General features: G+C 42.7%; 1 protein-coding gene across 5 annotated transcripts in view; it reads left to right on the top strand.

The window, feature by feature from the left end:
- MCTP1 (multiple C2 and transmembrane domain containing 1) overlaps nt 1–24625 on the top strand; it is a 1184139-nt gene that overhangs the window by 436527 nt on the left and 722987 nt on the right. For 4 of the 5 annotated variants that reach the window (XM_073624521.1, XM_073624523.1, XM_073624524.1 and 1 more), the window contains exons 5-6: nt 7043–7154; nt 17815–17844. In XM_073624521.1, coding sequence (XP_073480622.1) covers nt 7043–7154; nt 17815–17844 — 142 coding nt within the window. The remainder of the gene's footprint in view (nt 1–7042; nt 7155–17814; nt 17845–24625) is intronic. The other variant, XM_073624522.1, reaches the window with a different exon arrangement.

Below are 24625 nucleotides of genomic sequence, written 5' to 3'. Positions count from 1 at the left end.
AAACTCTGAGTAGAGTGGGAAGGATGTAGATGGGCCAATTTGGTTGACACCACGTACGAGTGACAACTTTAAACACTGTTTCCACCAAGGTAATATTATTAGAACAGGAAGCAATCATAGATTGGTGTATTAAATTAAGATTTATTTTTTAAATTGGTGTAAACAAAACCACTCTTCTTTTTATTAATATTAATAATTATAGTAGTAGGTCCCTCTTTACAAAATGTTTGCACCGATAAAACGAACTTGTTCATTTTACACTATGCCATTCTTCTGAACCCTCTAACGATGTCCCTATGACGAAATGTGTGTATGGTACTATTAGGATCACTGTCCTTCGAATGGTGTAAGATCTCTCTTCCTCTTCTTTTCTGATCAGTGGAGTGCTCTGCTATGCCGGGAATAAAAGTTTTCATTTGATGAAGGGAGGCTGCTGAACATTCCACTGCGGCTGAAATTGAGGTTTGATGACCTACGGTGAGAGGGTGACAGGTGCGCTGTATTTTCTGGGTGTTAAATGACAACCTCATACGTGCATACTGACTTTATCTGATAAAATCATATTCCCTAATAATGTTACATCTCATGTGTCCCCAATATCTTATGTGACAAAAACTAAATAATAAAAAGTGACAAATAAATCAACAAAAACCAAACAATAAAGTCTCTCCAGCTGAAACTCCTGTAATATATTTCAATGTCCCTAGTGCAAATCTGCTACTATCTTGCTGGATTATTCACAATTTATAATCGTGCAACCAAAATCTCCTTGTCTGTGCAACCACCATCAGATGTGCTCTCACCTGACGGATTGGACCTTACAGTGCCTTGAAAAGGTATTCGTACCCATTCAAATTTTCCAGATTTTATGATGTTACAACCAAGAATGTAAATGTATTTTATTTGGATTTTATGTGATAGACCAACACAAAGTGGCACATAATTGTGAAGTGGAAGGAAAATACTAAATGTTTTTAAAAATTTTTTACAAATACATATGTGAAAGGTGTGGTGTGAATTTGTATTCAGCCCCCCTGAGTCAATACTTTTTAGAACCACCTTTCACTGCAATTACAGCTGCAAGTCTTTTTGGGGATGTCTCTACCAGCTTTGCACATCTAGAGAATGACATTTTTCCCATTCTTCTTTGCAAAATAGCTCAAGCTCTGTCAGATTGGATAGAGAGCGTCTTTGAACAGCAACTTCCATGTCTTCAAAAATAAATTAAACCAATACACCAGGCTAAAGACTGTATCCTTTCTAAAAAATATTAATAATATTAATAAATGCTGCGACTTAGAAACCAAATAACTATCACCAATTGTTCTATTAATATTAGTGTACAAACCAATACTTAATCACACCGTAGCACATAACACTATATGTAAATAGTGTCAAAATCACTTAAACTTTACATAAAAATATATTTACAAATCAATAAAATGAAAAAAACAAAAACAAAATTAAAACAGTTTTTTTTTCATTTTATTGATTTGTTAATATATTTTTATGTAAAGTTTGAGTGATTTTGACACTATTTACATATAGTGTTATGCGTTACGGTGTGATTAATTATTGGCTTGTATACTAATATTAATAGCACAATTGGTGATACTTTTTAAGTCTTGCCACAGATTCTTAATTGGATTTAGGTCTGGACTTTGACTGGTCAATTCTAACACATAAATATTCTTTGATCTAAACTATTCTATTATAGCTCTGGCTGTATGTTTAGGGTATTTGTCCTGCTGGAAAGTGAACCTCCACCCCAGTCCCAAATCTTTTGCAGACTCTTATGCCCCGCACACACGGTCGGATTTTCTGACGGAAAATGTGTGATAGGACCTTGTTGTCGGAAATTCCGACCGTGTGTGGGCTTCATCACACATTTTCCGACACACAAAGTTTGAGAGCAGGCTATAAAATTTTCCGACAACAAAATCCGTTGTCGGAATTTCCGATCGCGTGTACACAAATCCGACGCACAAAGTGCCACGCATGCTCAGAATAAATAAAGAGATAAAAACTATTGGCTACTGCCCCGTTTATAGTCCCAACGTACGTGTTTTATGTCACTGCGTTCAGAATGATCGGATTTTCCAACAACTTTGTGTGACTGTGTGTATGCAAGACAAGTTTGAGCCAACATCCATCGGAACAAATCCTAGGATTTTGTTGTCGGAATGTCCGATCAATGTCCGACCGTGTGTACGGGGCATAACAGGTTTTCTTCTAAGATTGCCCTGTATTTGGCTCCATCCATCTTCCCATCAACTCTGACCAGCTTCCCTGTCCCTGCTGAAGAAAAACATCCCCACAACATGATGCTGCCACCACCATTTTTTACGGTGGGGATGGTGTGTTCAGGGTGATGTGCAGTGTTAGTTTTCCGCCACACATAGCGTTTTGCTTTTAGGCCAAAAAGTTCAATTTTGGTCTCATCTGACCAGAACACCTTCTTCCACATGTTTGCTGTGTCCCCCACATGGCTTCTTGCAAACTGCAAACGGGACTTCTTGTGGCTTTCTTTCAACAATGGCTTTCTTTTTACCACTCTTCCATATAGGCCAGATTTGTGGAGTGCACATCTAATAGTTGTCCTGTGGACAGATTCTCCCACCTGAGCTGTGGATCTCTGCAGCTCCTCCAGAATTACCATGGGCCTCTTGGCTGCTTCTCTGATTAATGCTCTCCTTGCCCAGTCTGTCAGTTTAGGTAGACAGCCGTGTCTTGGTAGGTTTGCAGTTGTGCCATACTCTTTCCTTTTTTGGATGATGGATTGAACAGTGCTCTGTGGGATGTCCAAAGCTTGAAATATGTTTTTTATAACCTAACCTTGCTTTAATCTTCTCCATAGTTTTATCCCTGACCTGTCTGGTGTGTTCCTTGGCCTTCATGATGCTATTTGTTCACTATTTACTAATTAGGTGACTTCTGAAGGCAATTGGTTCCACTAGAATTTAGTTAGGGGTATCGGAGTAAAGGGGGCTGAATACAAATGCACGCTACACTTTTCAGATATTTTGAAAACTATTTATCATTTTCCTTCCACTTCACAATTATGTGCCACTTTGTGTTGGTCTATCACATAAAATGCCAATAAAATACATTTAAGTTTTTGGTTGTGAGAAAATGTGGAAAATTTCAATGGGTATCAATGCTTTTTCAAGGCACTGTATACATAAATGCTTGGTCAAACAGGCTTATGTCCTCTGTAGGACAGATATGGAACTTTCAGGTTCAAAAACAATTTCCAAATAGGGCTTAATCCTTTAAAACACTTTATTTGCTCTCAAACATCCTTTAAAATGCCACTTAGTCACTTTAGTTTAAGGGACACCACATATCCAATGGAGTATATGTAAATCACTTCTATAGCCACTCTAGGCTTTAACAGCTCAAATATCAGTATTTTGGCAAATTTGGTAATCCAATAGCGATGACCTTATCCAACTGTAGCCATGCACCTACGTGTTTCGTCACTGGGTCCCGTGACTTTCCACTGCTGCTGAGATTGAGGTTTGCTGAACTACGGTGAGAGGGTGACAGATGTGCTATATTTTCTGGGCGTGGAAGGACAACTTCATAAGTGCGTAATGATGATATTTTATAGTTTTGTCACATTATTCTAGTGATTGTATTCTCTGTGGGAGATGTTTGTTTAATTTCAAGAGCTTTGACATAAGTGGACCAGCTACTGCAGTGGAAGTTTCCTACTGTTTTAACCTTAAAGCGAAGTTCCACTGTTTTGTACGTTTATTACAAGTCAGCAGCTACAAAAAGTGTAGCTGCTGACTTTTAATAAACAGACACTCACCTGTCCCACGGTCCAGCGGTGTGGCTGCCTGAAGCCTTGCTCCTCTCCCCCTCCTCTCCATCATTACTCCTGTGGGCACCCAGCTGTAATAGCTTGCGGCTTCACAGCTGGGTGGCATTGCACACTCTCCTAGTGGCCAGACAATCTTCTGGGACCTGCGACGTGTCCCAGAAGATTGCAGAGAGGGAGGGGCCACCTAGGGGGAGAGGAGGAGTCGCCTAGCCGGCCAAGTGACGGAAGGAGGAAGTGGGACAGGAAGTACCTGTCAAAACCAGGTACCCCCCCCAAAAAAAAAAATTACATGCCAAATGTGGCATGTAAGTGGTTGAGGAGTGCTTAAAGCGGAAGTTCCACTTTTGGGTTGAACTTCGCTCTAATTCCTTCCTACTGTTTTAATTTGTTAAATACACAGATAAAATACATATAAGGATCTGTTACAACTGCCAAATGATTTTCATTTCTCTTCTTCTTATTGGGTGACTTTAAATTTCAGTCAGACAAAGGGAGGCAAAAGGCAGGTAGCTTCTGTTGTGCTATTTTAACGAATCTATAGTTCTCTAGGAGACTTATTTGTAGTACAAAAAATTGTGTGTGTGTACACTTTGTACAGTAAGGGGCATATTTATAAATCTGTAAATGTGACATCCATTGAACAAAGAGAAAAAAAATGCCTCCCATGGGACTTTAACGCAGCCAAAAGGTATAATACTGTATAAAAAGCCACATTTTATTTATAAATATTATTATTATTGTAGCACTCTCTATTGTGCTAAATGTATATAGGTTAGTTATTTGAGTAGGCAAATTGGCTTGGCTGAGAGCCAGGCCTGGGTTGTGAATCTGGGTCAGGGTTTAGGGACTCCGGGGGCAGGATGACTCACCTGGCATCTCTCTCTGGCACTTTCCCTTGGTCCAGACTTTGGTAGAAACTTCCAAAACTGGGAGTAAGGAGGGGCTGCCATGCATTTTTATGAGGTCCTCAACCAATTCCCAGCAAAAAGGTTCTGGAAGGGTGGAAGATGGAGATGGAGTGCTGAGGAGGCTGTCCCCCTAGTCTGGGACCTAAAACCTGGGGCTCCAGTGCTGGAAAGATCCACCGCAACACATAGAGGAATCCCTTCCTGGATGCACGGGAGCAAGGAGAGAGCACAGTGGGAGCAGGTCAGCACTTCTGGGAGATCTCCTGAGAGTCAGCTGAGTGGGCTGGTGAGTGTTCAGTCTGGTCAGGACTGTGGGAAGAAGTTAGCATGGAGGGCTAATGAAGGGGTCAGCTGCAGCCAGGCGGGTTGGCAGTGCCTGATAACGTGATGCTGGGATAGTGATGAAAGCTGTACACTGAACTTTTCTACACAACCAAGGAGCCTCGGGTTCCTGCCTATAAAAGGCTTTTGGTCTAATCTGATTGAGTGCCTTGTCAGATCTTTACAGTATGCCAGCTGGGTTTCTGCAAGCAAGTGCGAGCTGGAGGAAGAAGTGGAGTGTATATAGGACTGTATATAGGAAGAGTTGTCCCTGAAGTTGTTCTGAAGTCAAGTGGGCATCCCATATTCGCCAATCCCTATCCAAGTTATTATCCCTCAATAAATAACAAAAAACAAAGTCACAGACTGTTCTCTGACTCAAGAGTGCCCGTGGGAATTCAGTGTGCCTGGCAGTGCAGGGTGGGGGATCCCAGTTCATCTGAGGCCCTTAAGGGGGTGTGCTACATTATTATTATTATTATTTTTGTTCTCTTTGTTCAATGGTTAGAGATGTGACAGCCCTTGACTCATGAGTTACTCACCTAAACCTTTGATCTGACTTCCATTAAACATTCACTGCAGGTGAATCAATTATAATACACTGAATGTTTGGCAAATGTCAAATTTATGTCTTTATAAATAGGCCCCTAATTATCAGACAATAATGGTGTCTGCACATCAAGCTCTCTTGCTCTCTGTCTTGCAGGGTGGATTTGATTTAAATCACAATTTAAATCACTAGTAAAAAGGCTTGATTTAAATCAACTCGATTTAAATCATAACTTTTAAAGAGCAACTGTCATCTCTGTCCCAAAGCGGCTCCTCCTCTGACCTGCTGTTGACTCACGACAGTCCCATTGACTTTAATGGGACAGCTGGTGATGCAGCAGTGACACAACAAGGTGAGGGAGGTGGCGGCAGCAGGTGAGTGGATGCCCACTAACAGGCACTGCCATGATGGATCTGAAATGACAGGTGCTCTTTAAATGTAAGGACTCATTCTTGCTGGTATTTGGAATCTTTAATATTTGCAAACAAAATGAAGGTTTCCTATTTAGAATAATAAGCTGTCAGGTTAGCAAAACAGTGATATCAGAACCGATTTTATGTTAATAGGTTAATTACACATAGTTAGAGAACTATTCAAATTCTTTTATTTAATTAAAACAATAACATTGCCAGTGCATGTTATTTCAGTTTGCAGTGCTTGGATTCATTGAATGAGTTTACCAAAAATGTAAATATTGCAGAATATACAGCCTCATGCTACATAACTAAGCTCCATTTCATACTGAATAAACACATTTATTAATGTATCTAAAATAGAAAACTATCTTTAGATTTTTACTCCAAAAGCATATTATTTAAATACATTTCATAAAAATCATTTTTAATTTCAATTCAATTTCAGTTTAAAAAAATCCAATTTTTTGGATTTCTTAAAAAAAAAAAAAAAAAAAAAAACATTGATTTTTATCCACCCTGCTCTCTTGTGTATGAACTCTATTGTAGCGCTAAAAAGGCATGGAAATATTAATTATTATTCAGATAGATAGATAAATAGTTTTAAAGATAAGGTAAAAGGCAGCTTCTTTTCTCAGAATATTAATACAGGTGTCAACAAAACCAATGAATATACTTGGTTACATAGCTCAGTCTAAATATAAATTTGTATGTGCTTGCTAACAGCATAGTACTCCTATCAATTATGAGATACAGGATGATATGTGTCAAGACAAATAACATTAGTTTATTTTGCTGTTGCAGAGCACTGACATTCCATGTTGAAAATCAGAATAATATGTTTATATCAAAACAGCATATTCCTGAGCGTGGGACAAGTCATAATAACATGGCATGTTGAATTTGCGAGCAAGACTATTTCTTAAAAAAAATTCAATCATTATTCCACAATAATAATAATAATTACATATTTATTAGTGACAGCTGTCACATCTTTAATTCATTTGTTTTACTTTTCTAGTGCAAAAGAAGTGGCATTAAACCTGAAAGATCCACAGCACCCTGATCATGTACTGGGAACAATATATTTATCAGTTTTCTTGTCTCAGAAAGACAGTGTCAGCATGGAGTCGGTGAGTAGTTCAAATGTGTAATTAGTAATGAAAACAACATTTTGCTTACATGCAACTTTTGCTGAAGATATGTATGGGTAAGGGCTCAGTCACGCCAACGTTAAAACACTGCTTACAGATGCATACAGGGTATGGTTTTCGTGCACATACCTCTCAACTTTTTGAGATGGGAACAAGGGACACCTATTAGCAAAAGTATGTAGGCATAGGACACACCCCCTTAAACACTTGCCAACCACTTGTAGTCGTCATTCGGCTATAGTGCAGTCGGCGAATAGGAGACATGCTCGGTGTTCAGCTGTGTCCTCTGGACTCAGCTCATCACAGATCGGGGTAGAGAGTCAATCAGCGGCTCTTTAGCACGTGATTAGCTGTGTCCAATCATGGCTGATCATGATGTAAACACAAGCCAGTTATCAGCATTACTTTCCTCACACTGACAGCATGAGGAGAGGAGAAGAGATCCGATAACCAGCTTGTGTGAAAGGGACATCTACACTGATAATCAGGGCGCTGAATATTAGTGTCCTTATTATCAGTGTAGTCCCAACAGTGCCCATCGGTGCTGCCAATCAGTGCCCATCGGTGCTGCCAATCAGTGCCCATCGGTGCTGCCAATAAGTGCCCATCGGTGCTGCCAATCAGTGCCCATCGGTGCTGCCACATCAGTGCCCATCGGTGCAGCCTCATCAGAAAAATTACCTGTTTGCAAAATTTTATAACAAACCATGAAAAACAGTTTTTTTCCCCCCAAAATTTTCGGTCTTTTTTAATTTATTTAGCAAAAAATAAAAAACCCAGTGGTGATTAAATACCACCAAAAGAAAGCTCTATTTATGTGAAGAAAAAAATTACAAAAAAATTCATATGGGTACAATGTTGCATGACCACGCAATTGTCATTTAAAATGCAACAGCGATGAAAGCTGAAAAATGGCCTGGGCAGGAAGGGGGTAAAAGTGCCCAGTAGGCAAGTGGTTAAAAGAAAATTATACAAAAAAAAAAAAAGATTAGTTAAACCCACAAGTGCTTTTTTTTACCACTACTATTCCTTTATATTGGCTTTTGAAATTTACAAATGTAGCAATTTAGTATTGAAACCTATGGTGCCAATTCACACAGCTGCACCCTGTAGTGTAATGTTGTGCTGTGTTCAGCAGTGTAAAATAAAATGACACAACTGCATTTACATAGGTTGGACTTGATATACTTGTGTCTTTTTTTAACCTCTCCTACTATGGATTCCATTGACCTCATGCCTGCGGGACACTTACCTAAACATTGCATTACTCCAAGCATCCAGGGCCATAATTTGTGCTTGTTTGTGCCTATATATATATATATATATATATATATATATATATATATATATATAGTAGTACCTTGGATTATGAGCATAATCTGTTCCAGACGCATGCTTGTAATCCAAAGCACTCATATATCAAAGCGAGTTTCCCCATAGAAATCAATGGAAAATCAGATAATTCGTTCCAGTGTCACTACTAGTGTATGCAGTACTGCATGTGGTACTGCAGGTGGGGGGGGGGGGCACTGGAGACACTCAAAAACACTCGGAGATGCTTGGAGACACTCTGAGGCGCTCAGAGACACTCAGAGACACTCAGGAACTGAGTGTTTCCGTATGTCTCCCAGAGGCTCCGAGTGTCTCCGATCGTTAACGGCGCCCCCGCACCTCTGGCCACATGCGATACTGCACACCCCAGAGGCTTGAATCCTGCTCCTCTTGCGAGACAACGCTTGCAAATCGAGTCAGTATTTTAAAAAAGAAAAAGTTTGTATTACGAAACGCTCATACACCGTGTTACTCGCAATCCAAGGCTTTACTGTATATAGAAAAAAATGTGCATACACCGTAAATGTCCAACGCCAGCAGTGTTGCCAACCCATCAGATTGAAATTTACTGGAATAGCCAAGTTTTTACTGGCATTTCCCAAAGTTAGAAAATTAGCTTTAAGTGCACATTTCAGTATTAAGGCTACAAACAAGTAAATTATGCAAATAGCAATGTGATTTAAGTTAGATTTAAGGCAAAAAACATATTTCTTATTTTATTTTCCATATACAGTGCCTTGCAAAAGTATTCACCCCCTTGGCATTTTTCGTGTTTTATTGCCTCTCAACCTGGAATTAACATGGATTGTTTGAGGATTTGCATCATTTAACCCCTTCCCGCCGACCGTACGCACATATGTGTACTCGGCTTTCCGGGGTTATAACGGGATGATGCCCGCAGCTGCAGGCATCATCCTGGTACCGTTGTTTCCAGCGGGCGATCGGCTACCCGTGTATAACAACCGATGCGGCTAAAAGCTGCTCGGTTGTTATACCGGAGGAGCGGGAGGGGACACCCCCCCCTCCCGCCGCCTCCCGCCGCTGTTACCGGGCCTCCCGTGCGATCGGGAGGCCCGGTGTCCAATCGGGAATCTTCGGCGGCTGGGGGCGGGCTGGAACGAAGCTGTGAGCGGCTTCGTTCCAGCCTTCTTGTTGTAAACGCGGAAGCGACGTCATGACGTCACTTCCCGTTTACTCGGCTGCCAATGGCGCCGAGTTTAAAAAAGTACACAGTATTCAGAATCGCCGTTTTCGGCGATCTGAATACTTTGAAGTGCAGAGGAAGGATCGGGGGTCTTTTACACCCCCCATCCCTCCATAAAGAGTACCTGTCACCACATATTACTGTCACAAGGGATGTTTACATTCCTTGTGACAGCAATAAAAGTAAAAAAAAAAAAAAAAATTTTTTAAACACAATTTTAAAGTAAAAAAATAAATAAAATAAATAAATAAATAAAAAAATGTTTTTTTTAAAGTGCCCCTGTCCTCGCAAGCTCGCGCAGCGAAGAAAACGCATACGGAAGTCGCGCCCGCATATGTAAACGGTGTTCAAACCACACATGTGATGTATCGCCATGATCGTCAGAGCGAGAGCAATAATTCTAGCCCTAGACCTCCTCTGTAGTTCAAACCTGGTAACCGTAAAAATTTTTTTAAAGCGTCGCCTATGGAAATTCATAGTCGCCATTCCACGAGTGCGTGCAATTATAAAGGGTGACATGTTTGGTATCTATTTACTCGGCTTAACATCATCTTTCACATTATACAAAAAAATTGGGGTAACTTTACTGTTTGAATTTTTTAAAATTCATGAAAGTGTCACTTTTCCAAAAATTTGCGTTTAAAACACCGCTGCACAAATACTGTGTGATAAAAAATATTGCAACAATCGCCATTTTATTCTCTAGATTCTCTGCTAAAAAAATATATATAATGTTTGGGAACTCTAAGTAATTTTCTAGCAAAAAATATGGATTTTAACTTGTAAACACCAAATTTCAAAAATAGCCTTAGTCATGAAACAGAACATGCCCACAACTTTGAAGATGTTTTTTTTTTTTATTGTGAAGCAAACAACAAATAGGACAAAATAACAGAAAAGGTCAATGTGCATAACTACTAACTCCCCCCAAGTCAATACTTTGTAGAGCCACCTTTTGTGGCTATCACAGCTCCAAGTCACATTGGATAAGTCTCTATGAGCTTGCCACATCTTACCACTGGGATTTTTGCTCATTCCTCCTTGCAAAACTGCTCCAGCTCCTTCAAGTTGGATGGTTTGCACTTGTGAACAGCAATCTTTAAGACTGACCACAGATTTTCTATTGGATTGAAGTCTGGGCTTTGACTAGGCCATTCCAACACATTTATATGTTTCCCCTTAAACCACTCAAGTGTTGCTTTAGCAGTGTGTTTGGGGTCATTGTCCTGCTGGAAGGTGAACCTCTGTCCTAGCCTCAAATCACACACAGAGTGGTACAGGTTTTGCTCAAGAATATCCCTGTATTTAGCACCATCAATCTTTCCCTTAAGACACAAGTAAAGGCGCAAAAAAAAAAAATTGAACCATTAGGATCCCAATAGCAATACAGGCTGTCATGAAATACACAGTCTTTATTAGTCCATGTAGGTGGTTAATGACAGATGGGGAATAAAAAGTCCAGACCTCTCAAGGCTGCCAATATATGGGAACAGAAACCAAGTTCCAAAGGTACTACAAGAGACAAGGAGAGAGGCGCCTCTGAGTGTAGACGTTTAAAAGCGTTTAATGATACATTTGGTTCATAATAACTCACATTTGAGTAGTAAGTATAGGCATGTGAGTCCCAACAAGGGTGAGTCTTAGTGATGACTATCCTGCTTCCCTGGTCCTTCACGTTCGGGTGCTGTCTGCATGGAAATCCACCGCTGGCTGGCTGTAGTGGACAGACTCAGAGCGAGGCGTGAGGCGCAATGGGAAGGATGGTAACAGGGGATGCCATCAAATGTTATGCAAAGCGTTTCTTGAGCATGCGCGCTGCGATAATACGGCAAGCCGCGCTCCTTTTTCAAAGCAGACTTCATAGGAGGAACCATATGGGGCCTTTTTAAAGGAAATATACAGGAAAGGGGAGGGGAATAATACTCGGGAATGTGGGCGGCACTAATAACATAAATAAATGCGGAAATGCAGTCAAGACAATTACAATTAGCACACATACAAGTTCAATTCATAAATAACAGATAATAGTAAGCCTGAAATCTACCAGGTCAATAGAACGATATCAAGTAGGCTGCTATTAAAGTAAGATGCAAGTAACAAAAAAATATAATTAAAAATAATTGGAAAAAGTAAATATCTATGCGGCCCTATTAGAATTGCTTTACAAATATTTTAAAAAATATATAAAAATATTGTGAAAAAAAAGCAATATTAATATTCGATAAAATGGAATAAAAATACAGCAAACACATATGCATATAATCGTGAATCGTGCTGGTAATTCATATTTACGCCACAAAAGTTGCCATTACCCCAAATGGATTGAAAATATTCCTAAAGGACAATTCTGCCGTTTGCGAAAGAATTGTACTAAAGACAATGACTATATCGACCAAAGTACTCTCCTAAAAAAAGAAGTTCAGTTATATCCCGAGACTTTAGTAGATCAAGTATTTGAACACTACCTCAAAGGGAAACCCCCTAAAATAATTTGTGAACCAGAATATCATTCGGTTCGATTTACCACCACTTTCCATTTCCAATTCAAAAAGATGGAGAAAATACTGGCCAATCATTGGAACATTTTACAACAGGATCTGCAACTCAGTACCATCATTCCTAAACATCCTAAGGTAACCTATTGTAGAGCGCCAAATCTTAAAAACAGAATTGCCCCTAGTAAACTCAGACCCAGTACTGTCCCCCCTCCTAAGCCAGTCCTTATACCACTTGTAGGAATGTACCAGTGCCGTAAGGCTCTCTGTAAGACATGCAAATTTGTGAAGCATGGCCAGCTGGCCAGCGGTGGATTTCCATGCAGACAGCGCCCGAGCGTGAAGGACCGGGGAAGCAAGATCATCATCACTAAGACTCACCCTTGTTGGGACCCACATGCCTATACTTACTACTCAAATGTGAGTTATTACCAAATGTATCATTAAAAGCTTTTAAATGTCTACTCTCAGAGGCGCCTCTCTCCTTGTCTCTCATCTTTCCCTCAACCCTGACCAGTTTTCCAGTCCCAACTGCTGAAAAACATCCCCACAGCATGATGCTGCCACCACCATGTTTCACTGTGGGGATGGTGTTCTTTGGGTGATGTGATGTGTTGGGTTTGCGCCAGACATAGCGTTTTCTTTGATGGCCAAAAAGTTCAATTTCAGTCTCATCAGACCAGAGCACCTTCCTCTATACATTTTGGGAGTCTCCCACATGCCTTTTCGCAAACTCAAAACGTGCCATTTTGTTTTTTGCTGAAAGTAATGGCTTTCTTTTGGCCACTCTGCCATAAAGCCCAACTCTATGGAGCTTACGCTTATTGTCGTCCTATGTACAGATACTCCAGTCTCTGCTGTGGAACTCTGCAGCTCCTCCAGGGTTACCTTAGGTCTCTGTGCTGCCTCTCTGATTAATGCCCTCCTTGCCCGGTCCATGAGTTTTGGTGTGCGGCCGTCTCTTGGCAGGTTTGCTGTTGTGCCATGTTCTTTCCATTTGGTTATGATAGATTTGATGGTGCTCCTAGGGATCAGCAAAGATTTGGATATTTTTTTATAACCTAACCCTGACTTGTACTTCTCAACAACATAATCCCTTACTTGTATGGAGAGTTCCTTGGTCTTCATGGCAGTGTTTGGTTAGTGGTGCCTCTTGCTTAGGTGTTGCAGCCTCTGGGGCCTTACAAAAAGGCGTGTATAGATTGCACACAGGTGGACATCATTTCACAAATTATGTAACCTCTGAAGGTAATTGGTTGCACCAGAGCTTTTTATGGGCTTCATAACAAAGGGGGTGAATACATACGCACATGCCAATTATCAGTTTTTTATTTCTGAAAAATAGTTTTATGTATATATTTTTCTAATTTTACTTCACCGACTTAGACTATTGTGTTCTGATCCATTACATATAATTCAGATTTAAAAGACATTGAACTAAAGGCTGTAATGTAACAAAATAAGTAAAAAGCCAAGGGGGGTGAATACTTTTGGAAGGCACTGTAGTAAGTAAGTACCCCGGGGACAGGACTCAGGAGGGCAAGAAATTAGAATGAAAAATAGTAGAACCTTGCGCTATGGAATAACTAAGTGAGCTAGTTCTAAGAAATTATAAATATATACGAGCTGCTCCCCTCAAAGTGCAATATTGCTAGCCTTGCCTGATTTGGGGTGTATAATAATAGGGGGCACTGTGAACTTAATAGATTTAAATATTAAATTTTGTGCATATACAAATAAAGTGCATGGTGCTTAACTAAATAGTAATTAATGATTAATTAATAATTCAGTGCTGAAATAACAGTGAACGGGATGCGCCTCCCGGTCACGTTACTTCCGGCCACTTCCGGTTTCTTTCTCACCACGGCAGTGGAATGCACGCCGATCAATACAGCGCGAGCGGGGCGGCTATTCCTTCCATCTACCTTGTGACAGATGCTTCATACCTTAGGTGCCAAGGAAAGGCACCTACCAATGTAAGCAGCCATTTGGCTCATGTTTTTAAAATATTTTTTTTTAATTAAACTATATCACGCTACGGTCCTGTTCTTTTAATTTTTTCGAATTGTTACTGTGGTGGAGTATTAGCAATATTCCAGCCACATCTCTGCTATACCAGCAAGATCACAGATCTACATTTAAAAAAAGCTCCATCAGATCTAAGTTTGCCATTGGTGATGGTGTAAAGTCGCCCGCACACCAAGAAGCCTCAAATATCGTCCAAAGGCTTTTATTGCAGAAAGATCACATCACAAGAACAAGTGCAACGTTTCAGAGCCTCGCAGGACTCCTTCATCAGGCATGTGACTACTCCATGCCAAACAGCACTGACAGTCCCGCTCCTGGCTTGCCTTGCTCTCATTCCGCAGACCCACACCGCTCCTCTCCCTTTCACCATGACATCATACGACATGCTCAGGCACCGCCTGTGCCAGACCCGCCAGCGCCACTACACTGTAGCAAGCACTCGAATTGTGTTGGCGGACTCTGGATCGAAACTGCACATGCGCAGTTCTGAGCCGAGCGTCACAGCCATTTTTTTACTGGCAACATTTTCCTGTCACTGGTATTCACTGGCAGATGCAAAGTGCCCGTTTTTTACTGTCTGCCACTAAAAATACTAGTGGTTGGCAACATTGAACGCCAGTGAGGCTGTGCCTGCACTGCAAGAGTTATTAGCTCATTTTGTCTAGGGGAAACGAAAAGCCATTTTACTTATCTGATCCTTACGCTCTGGTTGTGGACTGTCCCAGCGTCATCATGCATAATGTAGGGCTATGGACCCTGCTTTGGTCTTGATGACATCAGGACAATAGACCACTGGAGTGGGGTAAAAAGTGCAGGGACAAGTCTAGATGTAGGCAGGAGTGGAGAATTGGGTATGTAAATGTTCTTCTTATGCTCACCAAACAAGCAATTAACCCTTGCAACCCTTAACAACGTGTAGCCAGCAGTGCCACTAATGCCATCTACACACTATTAATGTTTACACGTTAGCCCTGAAAAAATCATTAATGCAGCAGTGGTGCATGCGCAGAATGGCCTCATCCTTCAGTCATTCATACCCGGCCCAGGGCATTCTGCACATGTGCTGCCACTTCATGAATGATCATTCAGGGCCAACATGTAAATATCAATAATGTGTAATCAGGGGAGTTGGCACCTACACAGGGTTGATATTTACATTTTGGCCTTGAATAGCAGAGGCGGCCAATTGTATCCAAGTACACTAAATGTGTATTCCACAAACGTTACATGTATACAGCTTACAGGCAATTTTATATGCAGGATCTTACTGCTAGCAAGAGCCTACTTAAAGTGGTTCTAAAGCCTCAAGGTTGTTTAAAAAACATTCTCTGCTCCAGGATCCCCCCAGCCCCCCCCCCCCCCCCCTTATTCACCGCTGTCTCCCTCATCATTGGGCAGATTAATAGCAACGGGAGCTATTGGCATCTGTCAATCAACTCCAGTGACAAGGGAGCTGGAGGCAGGGCCGAGGGCTCGGGAGCGAGCACACACGAGTGCACCCACAGAAAGCAGTTTCCCGCAGGGGCACTGGATAGAGAGGAGGGACCAGGAGCGCCGGCGGGGGGACCTGAGAAGAGGAGGTTTGCGGCCACTTTGTGAAATTCCTGCACAGAGCAGATAAGTATAGACCTGTTTGTTATTTAAAAAAAAAATGTCATCCACCTGTCTGAATAAACCCAAAGTGTGGATAGTAGTCAGTCATTGGTAAACTCTTCTATTAACATACAGTGCCTTGAAAAAGTATTCACACCCCTTGACATTTTCCACATTTTGTCATGTTACAGTCAAAAATGTAAATGTATTTTATTGGGATTTTATGTGATAGAGTAGACCAACACAAAGTGGCACATAATTGTGAAGTGGAGGAAATTTTTTTTTTTACAAATAAATAGTGTGTGAAAAGTGTGGTGTGCATTTGTATTCAGCCCCCCCTTCCCCGAGTCAATACTTTGTAGAACCACCTTTCACTGCAATTACAGCTGCAAGTCTTTTTGGGTATGTCTCTACTAGCTTTTCAGATTTAGAGAGTGACATTTTTGCCCATTCTTCTTAGGCAAAATAGCTCAAGCTCTGTCCGATTGGATGGAGAGCGTCTGTGAACAGCAATTTCCAAGTCTTGCCACAGATTCTTAGTTGTATTTAGGTCTGGACTTGAATATACTTTAATCTAAACCATTCCATTGTAGCTCTGTCTGTATGTTTAAGGTCATTTTCTTCTAAGATTGCCATGCATTTGGCTCCATCCATCTTCCCATCAATTCTGACCAGCTTCCCTGTCCCTGCTGAAGAAAATCATCCCCACAACATAATGCTGCCACCACCATGTTTCAAGGTGGGGATGGTGTGTTAAAGGTGATGTGCAGTGTTAGTTTTCCTCCACACATAGAGTTTTTCTTTTAGGCCAGAAAGTTCAATTTTGGTCTCATCTGACCAGAGCACCTTCTTCCACATGTTTGCTGTGTCCCCCACATGGCTTCTCACAAACTGCAAATGGGACTTCTTATGGTTTACTTTAAACAATGGCTTTCTTCTTGCTGGCTTCTCACAAACTGCAAATGGCTTACTTTCATCAATGGCTTTCTTCTTGCCACTCTTCCATAAAGGTCAGATTTGTGGATTGCACAACTAATAGTTGTCCTGTGGACAGATTCTCCCAACTGAGCTGTGGATCTCTGCAGCTTCTCCAGAGTTACCATGGGCCTCTTGGCTGCTTCTCTGATTAATGCTTTCCTTGCACGGCCTGTCAGTTTAGGTGGATGGCCATGTCTTTGCAGTTGTGCCATACTCTTTCCATTTTATGATGATGGATTGAACAGTGCTCTGTGAGATGTTCAAAGCTTGGGATATTTTTTTATAACCTAACCCTGCTTTATACTTCTCCACATCTTTATCCCTGACCTGTCTGGTGTGTTCCTTGGCTTCCTGATGCTGTTTGTTCACTAAGGTTCTCTAACAAACCTCTGAGGGCTTCACGGAACAGCTGCATTTATACTGAGATTAAATGACACACAGGTGGACTCGGTTTACTAATTAGGTGACTTCTGAAGGCAATTGATTCCACTAGATTTTACTTAGTGATGTCAGAGTAAAGGGGGCTGATTACAAATTTGGAGACCATGTGTCATTTTCCTTTCACTTCCTAATTATGCACCACTTTATGTTGGTCTATCACATAAAATCCCAATAAAATACATCTACATTTTTGGTTGTAACATGACAAAATGTGGAAAATTTCAAGGGGTATTAATACTTTTTCAAGGTGCTGTAGGTCTAAATGTGCTCTCTTCTTTACAGTCAGTCCTTTTTTAGCCAGACAGTTATATCTGATTCATAGAATTAAGTGTTAAACTAGCCCGACGTTCATTGTTGATTTATAACACTAAGACAAGGCCCTGGGAAACCTTAGAGGAGAAAATGACCTTTCCATTTAACCGGCACTAAACTGATTCTTGCTAACAAAGCATCATTGAAAACAGCACATCTTGCTTGTATCATGGCACACGAAACATGTTGTGAGATTTGTATCTGACACTCAGTAACATTGTAACAAGCCTAAGTAACATGTTAACATTTTTCACAGCCTTTATCTATGCTCAAATCATCTGAGTCGGTAAGAATGGGACCGATGTCTCCATCAGCTGTGGAAAGTGCTATGTTGTACTATGTTGTGATGTTCTTGGTTGCAACCTAATGAAGCATGCTTGCACTTGTTAGTGTCATTGCATGATTGTTCTTCCAGATTGCCATCCATTACTACTGCATGTACATACTGTATATCCACAACAGTTTATAGCATTACTACAAGTATATTCACACATCTTAACCTACCGAGCATTAGTGGCATGACTTTAAAAATAAGTTATGGTCATTATTTGATCAGTGTGTTATGCATAGTTTTCTTAATTTATCACTCTGTGAAATCACTAATATAGGCTGTATAGCAATTAGAAGAGGTCGTCTATACACACTGCTTGGTTACTTTTCCAAAAACATGGTTCGTATTAAAAGTACTAAAAACAGCATTAAAAGGTGGTACTCATAAAATCTCTTGTTCTCCTACTAAGAGCAATGGCTGATTGTTTTATATTTTTGTACCATACACTATGTAAATTATTGTAACTATGCATTCTGTGATCCTATCCATGTCCTTAGAAATATTTAAAATAAAGAATTTAAAAATGGAATGTAATAAAGAATGAATAATGAATTTAAAAATGGTAGTACTCCAGGTACTAAGGTTCAGCTTGAAACCAGACTTGTCCCAATTATTTAAAGGTGTACCAAACGCCGACGCTTTAGTTTTGGGTAGGTACATGTATGAGCAAGTTTCTTGTTTGCCTCAGAGCAACAGAAAAATATTTCTATTGCCTATCCCCAAGAAATAATGATGGACATACACGATTTCTTTTACATTCTATCTCTTCCAATAGGAATAATAAATCTATTGTCAACAACCCATTCGATCAGTATGACACAAATGGGAAAGTAAACTTCAGTCAATGGTTAAGATATGATCATAACTTACAATTGTAAATTATCGATCAGACCTTTGTTTCCACCATGTAATCTCATAATCTGATCGATATACAATTCTGTTAATGTACAGAGTTGCTGTTCATTGATGCAAAATGTTCAAAAACTTTCTGCCAATCGACTCAGATTGATCAAATCCAATCTAAATTAAAGTGGAACTTCACCCAAAAGGGGAAGTTCTGCCTGTTTGCACCCCTTCTACTGCCACATTTGTCATTTTGACACTTTGGGGGGGCAGCTTGGTTTTGACAGGTACCCACTCCCACTTCTGGTCAGATGCTCCGCAGTCCTCTGAGCTGGAAGTTCGGCCCCCCTTCTTCCTCTCTCCCCCCCGCTCTTCCCCCACCAGGGCCGTAGATAATTTTTTTTCTTGGGGGAGGTTCTGGTCTTTCAAACTTAAAGGCATCATTTACACTTTTATGTTGGGGGAGGTACGGTAAAAACATGTGACAGCAGAGTGGGGCCATGAGGCTTTGCAATGCAGCGCAGCAAAAATTATCCCCATTCAACTGAATAGAATGCAATGCATGCAGTTGTGGTGCAGTAGTGTACTCATTAGTACAGCGAGCTCCTCCTAAGCTCCCTATTTTTTTTTTTTCGTTCAGCCCACTGGGTTGAACTAAAAAAAACCTACCGTGTGAACCAGGCTTTAGATCTCATTCATATGTTCTAAATGGCCATGGAATGGCAAATATACCATGAATACCTACTGCCAGGATCCCAGATGTTCCAATTTTTGTCAGCTGCTCAGCCTGTTCACCTGAGTGATGGGCTGAAAAGTGCCACTGCTGTTAACATGTATCTGCACATCCAGTGGTCCCCATGTTTAAGTTCGGGGGGACAAAGCAAAACACTTTGGGGTGTGGCCTGGCGGGAACCTGGGCTGAGGTCTTTCCCATCACTACTACACTACCATAGGACTCCGTAGATGTGCGGCACCAGGGATTTTTTTTTCTCTCTTCCCTTTAGGCTCTGTTTCCACTACTGCGAGCTGTTGTGCAACTTGACACATGTGAAGTCGCATGACAAGTCAAAACCCATGTATTTCAATGGTCCCTGTTTTAATTGGTGCGACTCAAGTCGCATCGACTCCAAAAAAGGTTTTTGCACTACTTTGTTCCGACATCGGTGTGACTTGTTCTCACATGGTTTTAACCGGTCACATGGCATAGCAAAGTCGCATTGTAAATCGCGCGACTTTGGGGACGCAATAGTGGAAACATAGCCTTAGTGACTACAGGAGCTGGGATGAGTTCCATCCCTCACCGGCACTCCTGCAGCACATTCGGTATCATCTACATTATGCCCCACATCAATTGAGCCTGAGCGAAACACTAAGAAACCGTGGTTCACAGTGGTGACCTGCTGTTAGGGACACATTTCTGACCCTGGATGCAGAGAGATTTTATCCAAGGGCAAAAATGTATCCCTACCTGCAGGTAACCACTGGATGTGCAGATACAGGTGGATACATGTTTACAGCAGCAGACAGCCTTGGCTCTTTTCAGCCCATCACTCAGGTGTACAGGTTGAGCAGATATTATAACATCTGATCCTGGGTGCAGTTATTTGCTGTATACTTGCTACACCATGGTCATGTAAGATGTATGAATGAGACCCAAGACTGGATTTTAGCTAACCTTACTGTGCAAGTTGAGCAGGTGCAAGGGCCAACATATTGTGGTGGCCAGTAAATTCAGTGATTTATTTAAACCTTAAAAACTGTGTCCTAAGAAATTGTATAAAATGTTTTAAGAGATGAAAAAAAAAAATATTGTGCACTGCCTACGACCTTTGCACCTGGTCAATATGGTTGGCTTTTATTCAGTCTTAAACTGTAGTAAACCCAGCTTTTGAACTTGTACCTACAAGTAAGCCTATAATAACGCTTATCTGTAGGTATAGTGAATATCTCCTAAACTTGTGGTGTTTGGAAGATATTCACATGGAAAGCAGCCGGTCACCGATGCATGCGCTCTGAAGGGACGGCATCCTGCTTAGTTGTACTTCTTCTGGAGCGGAGTGCAGTTTGTTCTGCATTTTTTTGACCCATTTTTAGCCAACAACCAGCTATAGCCCGCTGTCAGCTGACATCGCTCAGCAAGTCCAGGCTGTGGAAAGATCCTAACTGTAAAATCAGGATTCACCCAGATGCCTGGACCAGCAGCTAGCCAGCCACTCCTGCCCCCTCCACAGCCTGGCATTCCAGTAAGCTTGGGGGAGGGGGAGGCAGAGCCAGGGACCTACAGTTACCACTCTTTGCTCACTGAAGGCTGAGAACTGAGTGATCAGTGGTCTTTGATTGCTCTGTTGTTTGTCTTAGAAGCAGCTGGGGACAGATGCAACATTGGATCAATGCTCCATCCACCTGGGTAAGTATAATTAAAAAAAAACATCTCTTTTAAAGTAAAAAAATCCCCCTCTCCCTCCTAAGAACCCTCCCTCCTCAAGCAAAGATTCCCACTGTAAAATCTCCCTCCCTCAAATATCCCCCCAAAAATTAAACCTCTCTGTCTCTAAACTGACCCTCCCCCCTAAAGCAAAAATCTCTCCCACAGTCAACACCCTCTCCCCCAGCATAGATTCCTAATAATGAAGAAAATCTTCCTTCATCCAATCAAACTCCCTCCCAGAAGCAAATCCCTGCCATTAACCACCCCCTGTAAACTTCTCTACATGAAACTCCCCCTTCTCCAAAAGCAAACCCACCCCCCTTTCCTTAACCCCCCCACCAAAAGAAACTAGGAAAACTTCTGCATCCCCAGTCTCCTTGCAGCTGTGTCACATGATACCTTGAGGAGGAGTCTAGGAGTTCCCTCAACCCTGCACTGTCAATTGCCGGCAAATGAGACCTCGCAGTAATTTCATGCTTTTCAGGGGGACCCCTTATTAAACTGAGGGGGTGGGGCACGATAAAAGGGGGGCTGGCTGTTGCACTCCGAAACTCTAATTGCTTCTACTGTGCTGATGCTGAGGATAAACAGCAGGGACACTGTGCATTAAGCCAGCATGCTCTGGGGGGGGGATTGAACACCCCTGACCCCCCCCTTATCTACGCCCCTGTCCCCCACAGCCTTCTGAGACACATCACAGGGACCATTTACAAAGCACTGCATGGCTCGCAAGGCTTCACTGCCAGTTTCCCTTACTTAAAGGAGTTGTAAAGTCAGAAGGTTTTTCATCTTAATGCATTATATGCATTAAGATAAAATGTCTTCTGTGTGCAGCAGCCCCCCTCAGCTCCCCTAATACTTACCTGAACCCATCTCTATCCAGCGATGTCCACGAATGCCTCGGTCATCCGAGACTCTCCCTCCTGATTGGCTGGGACACAGCAGCGGCACCATAATCTCCCTGCTGTCAATCAAACTCGGTGAGCCAATGAGGAGAGAAAGGGAGCAGGGCCGGGCCACAGCTCCGTGTCTGAATGGACACACAGAGCTGTGGCTCAGCTCGGATGCCCCCATAGCAAGCTGCTTGCTGTGGGGGCCACTCAACAGGAGGAAGGGGCCAAGAGCTCCAACCAGGGACCCGAGAAGAGAAGGATCTGGGCTGCTCTGTGCAAAACCACTTGCCAGAGAAGGTAAGTATAACATGTTTGTTATTTTAATAGAAAAAAAAAACGAGACTTTACTATCACTTTAAGATATCAGTGCCTGCACTGAAGCCGATTGAAGAATTAGCTTGGATGAGGACATCGCTAGATCCCTGGACAGGTAATGCCGCGTACACACGAGCGGACTGTCTGGCAGAAAAGGTCTGACGGAATGATTCCGTCGAAAATTCTGATCGTGTGTGGGCTTCATCGGACCTTTTCTGTCGAAAATTCCGACGGACCTAGAAATAGAACATGTTTCAAATCTTTTCGACGGACTTGAGTCGAAAAATCTGTTCGTCTGTATGCTAGTCCGATGGCCAAAAAAGGACGCAAGGGCAGCTATTGGCTACTGGCTATGAATTTCCTTATTCTAGTTCGGTCGTACGTTATCACGTTTGAAACGATTGGACTTTGGTGTGATCGTGTGTAGCAAGTCCGTTTCGTTGGAACTCTGTCGTAACTCCGTCGAAAAGTCCTTCGGAGTTCAGGCGGACGAGAAGTCCGCTCATGTGTACGCGGCATAAGTGTCCTTATATTAAAAGTCAGCAGCTACAGTATTTTAAGTCTAGTGCCACGTACACACGAGCGGACTTTCCGGCATACTTGGTCCGGCGGACCAGAGTCCGCCGGACAATCCGACCATGTGTAGGCTCCGGCGGACTTTTCCGGCGGACTTTTTCCCAAAAGCCCGCCGGACCTAGATTTGAAACATGTTTTAAATCTTTCCGTCGGACTCAGTTTCTGGCGGAAAGTCCGCTCGTCTGTGTGCTGGTCCGACGGAAAGCCCGCTCGTCTGTATGCTGGTCCAACGGATACGACGCAAGGGCAAGGTATTGCATTTCGCGCTTGATGCAATAGGAAAAACAAATTTTCCTATTGCAGCGAGCGCGGGGCATACCAGGCCCTTAGGTCTGGTATGGATTATAAAGGGAACCCCCTACGCCGAAAAAAACACGTGGGCCCCCCCCTAAAATCCATACCAGACCCCGATCCGAGCATGCAGCCCAGACGGTTAGGAAAGGGGGTGGGGACGAGCGAGCGCCCCCCTCCTGAACTGTACCAGGCCGCATGCCCTCAACATGGGGGTTGGTGCTTTGGGGGAGGGGGTGCCCTGCGGGGCCCCCCCACCCCAAAGCACCTTGTCCCCATGTTGATGAGGACAAGGGCCTCTTCCCGACAACCCTGACCGTTGTTTGTCATGGTCTGCGGGCGGGGGGCTTATCGGAATCCGGGAGCCCCCTATAATAAGAGGGCCCCCAGATCCCGGCCCCCCACCCTATGTGAATGAGTATGGGGTACATGGTACCCCTACCCATTCACCTAGGGAAAAAGCGTCAATAATAAAACACACTACACAGGTTTTTTAAATAATTTATTAAACAGCTCCGGGGGGGTCTTTCTCTGGCTTCGGGGGTCTTCTTCCGGCTTCGGGGGTCCCTCCGGTTCCTCTTATCTCAGCGTCCGGTTGCTTCTTCTCCGCTCTCTCCGGCCTCTTCTCCCGGTGTTCCAGTTCTTCCTCCGCTGTCTTTAGGCCGCTCTTTTGCCAGCGGAGGTCCGGACTTCTGGGCTTCTTGTCTTCTTCCCTCTTCTCTTCTCCAGATGTTGACACAACGCTCTCTCCGACTGGACTGCTCTCTGAGCGCTCCGTTGTGACTTATATAGGCGGAGACCCCGCCCCCTTATGATGTCACAGTCCCTGGGCATGCTGGGACTGTGACGTTTTAGGGGGCGTGGTCAACATAACCCAATGACCATGCCCCCAAAACGTCACAGTCCCAGCATGCCCTGGGACTGTGACATCATAAGGGGGCGGGGTCTCCACCTATATAAGTCACAACGGAGCGCTCAGAGAGCAGTCCAGCCGGAGAGAGCGTCGTGTCAACATCTGGAGAAGAGAAGAGGGAAGAAGACAAGAAGCCCAGAAGCCCAGAAGTCCGGACCTCCGCTGGCAAAAGAGCGGCCTGAAGACAGCGGAGGAGCCGGGCGAAGAACTGGAACACCGGGAGAAGAGGCCGGAGAGAGTGGAGAAGAAGCAACCGGACGCCAGGAGAAGAGGAACCGGAGGGACCCCCGAAGCCGGAAGAAGACCCCCAAAGCCAGAGGAAGACCCCCCGGAGCTGTTTAATAAATTATTTTAAAATCCTGTGTAGTGTGTTTTATTATTGACGCTTTTTCCCTAGGTGAATGGGTAGGGGTACCATGTACCCCATACTCATTCCCATAGGGTGAGGGGCCGGGATCTGGGGGCCCTCTTATTATA

This window comes from Aquarana catesbeiana, linkage group LG01 (genome assembly GCF_042186555.1).
Source record: "Aquarana catesbeiana isolate 2022-GZ linkage group LG01, ASM4218655v1, whole genome shotgun sequence".
Lineage (NCBI taxonomy): Eukaryota > Metazoa > Chordata > Amphibia > Anura > Ranidae > Aquarana > Aquarana catesbeiana.
Note: the sequence above shows the minus strand (reverse complement) of the source record. Positions and strands in the feature narration are given on the sequence as shown.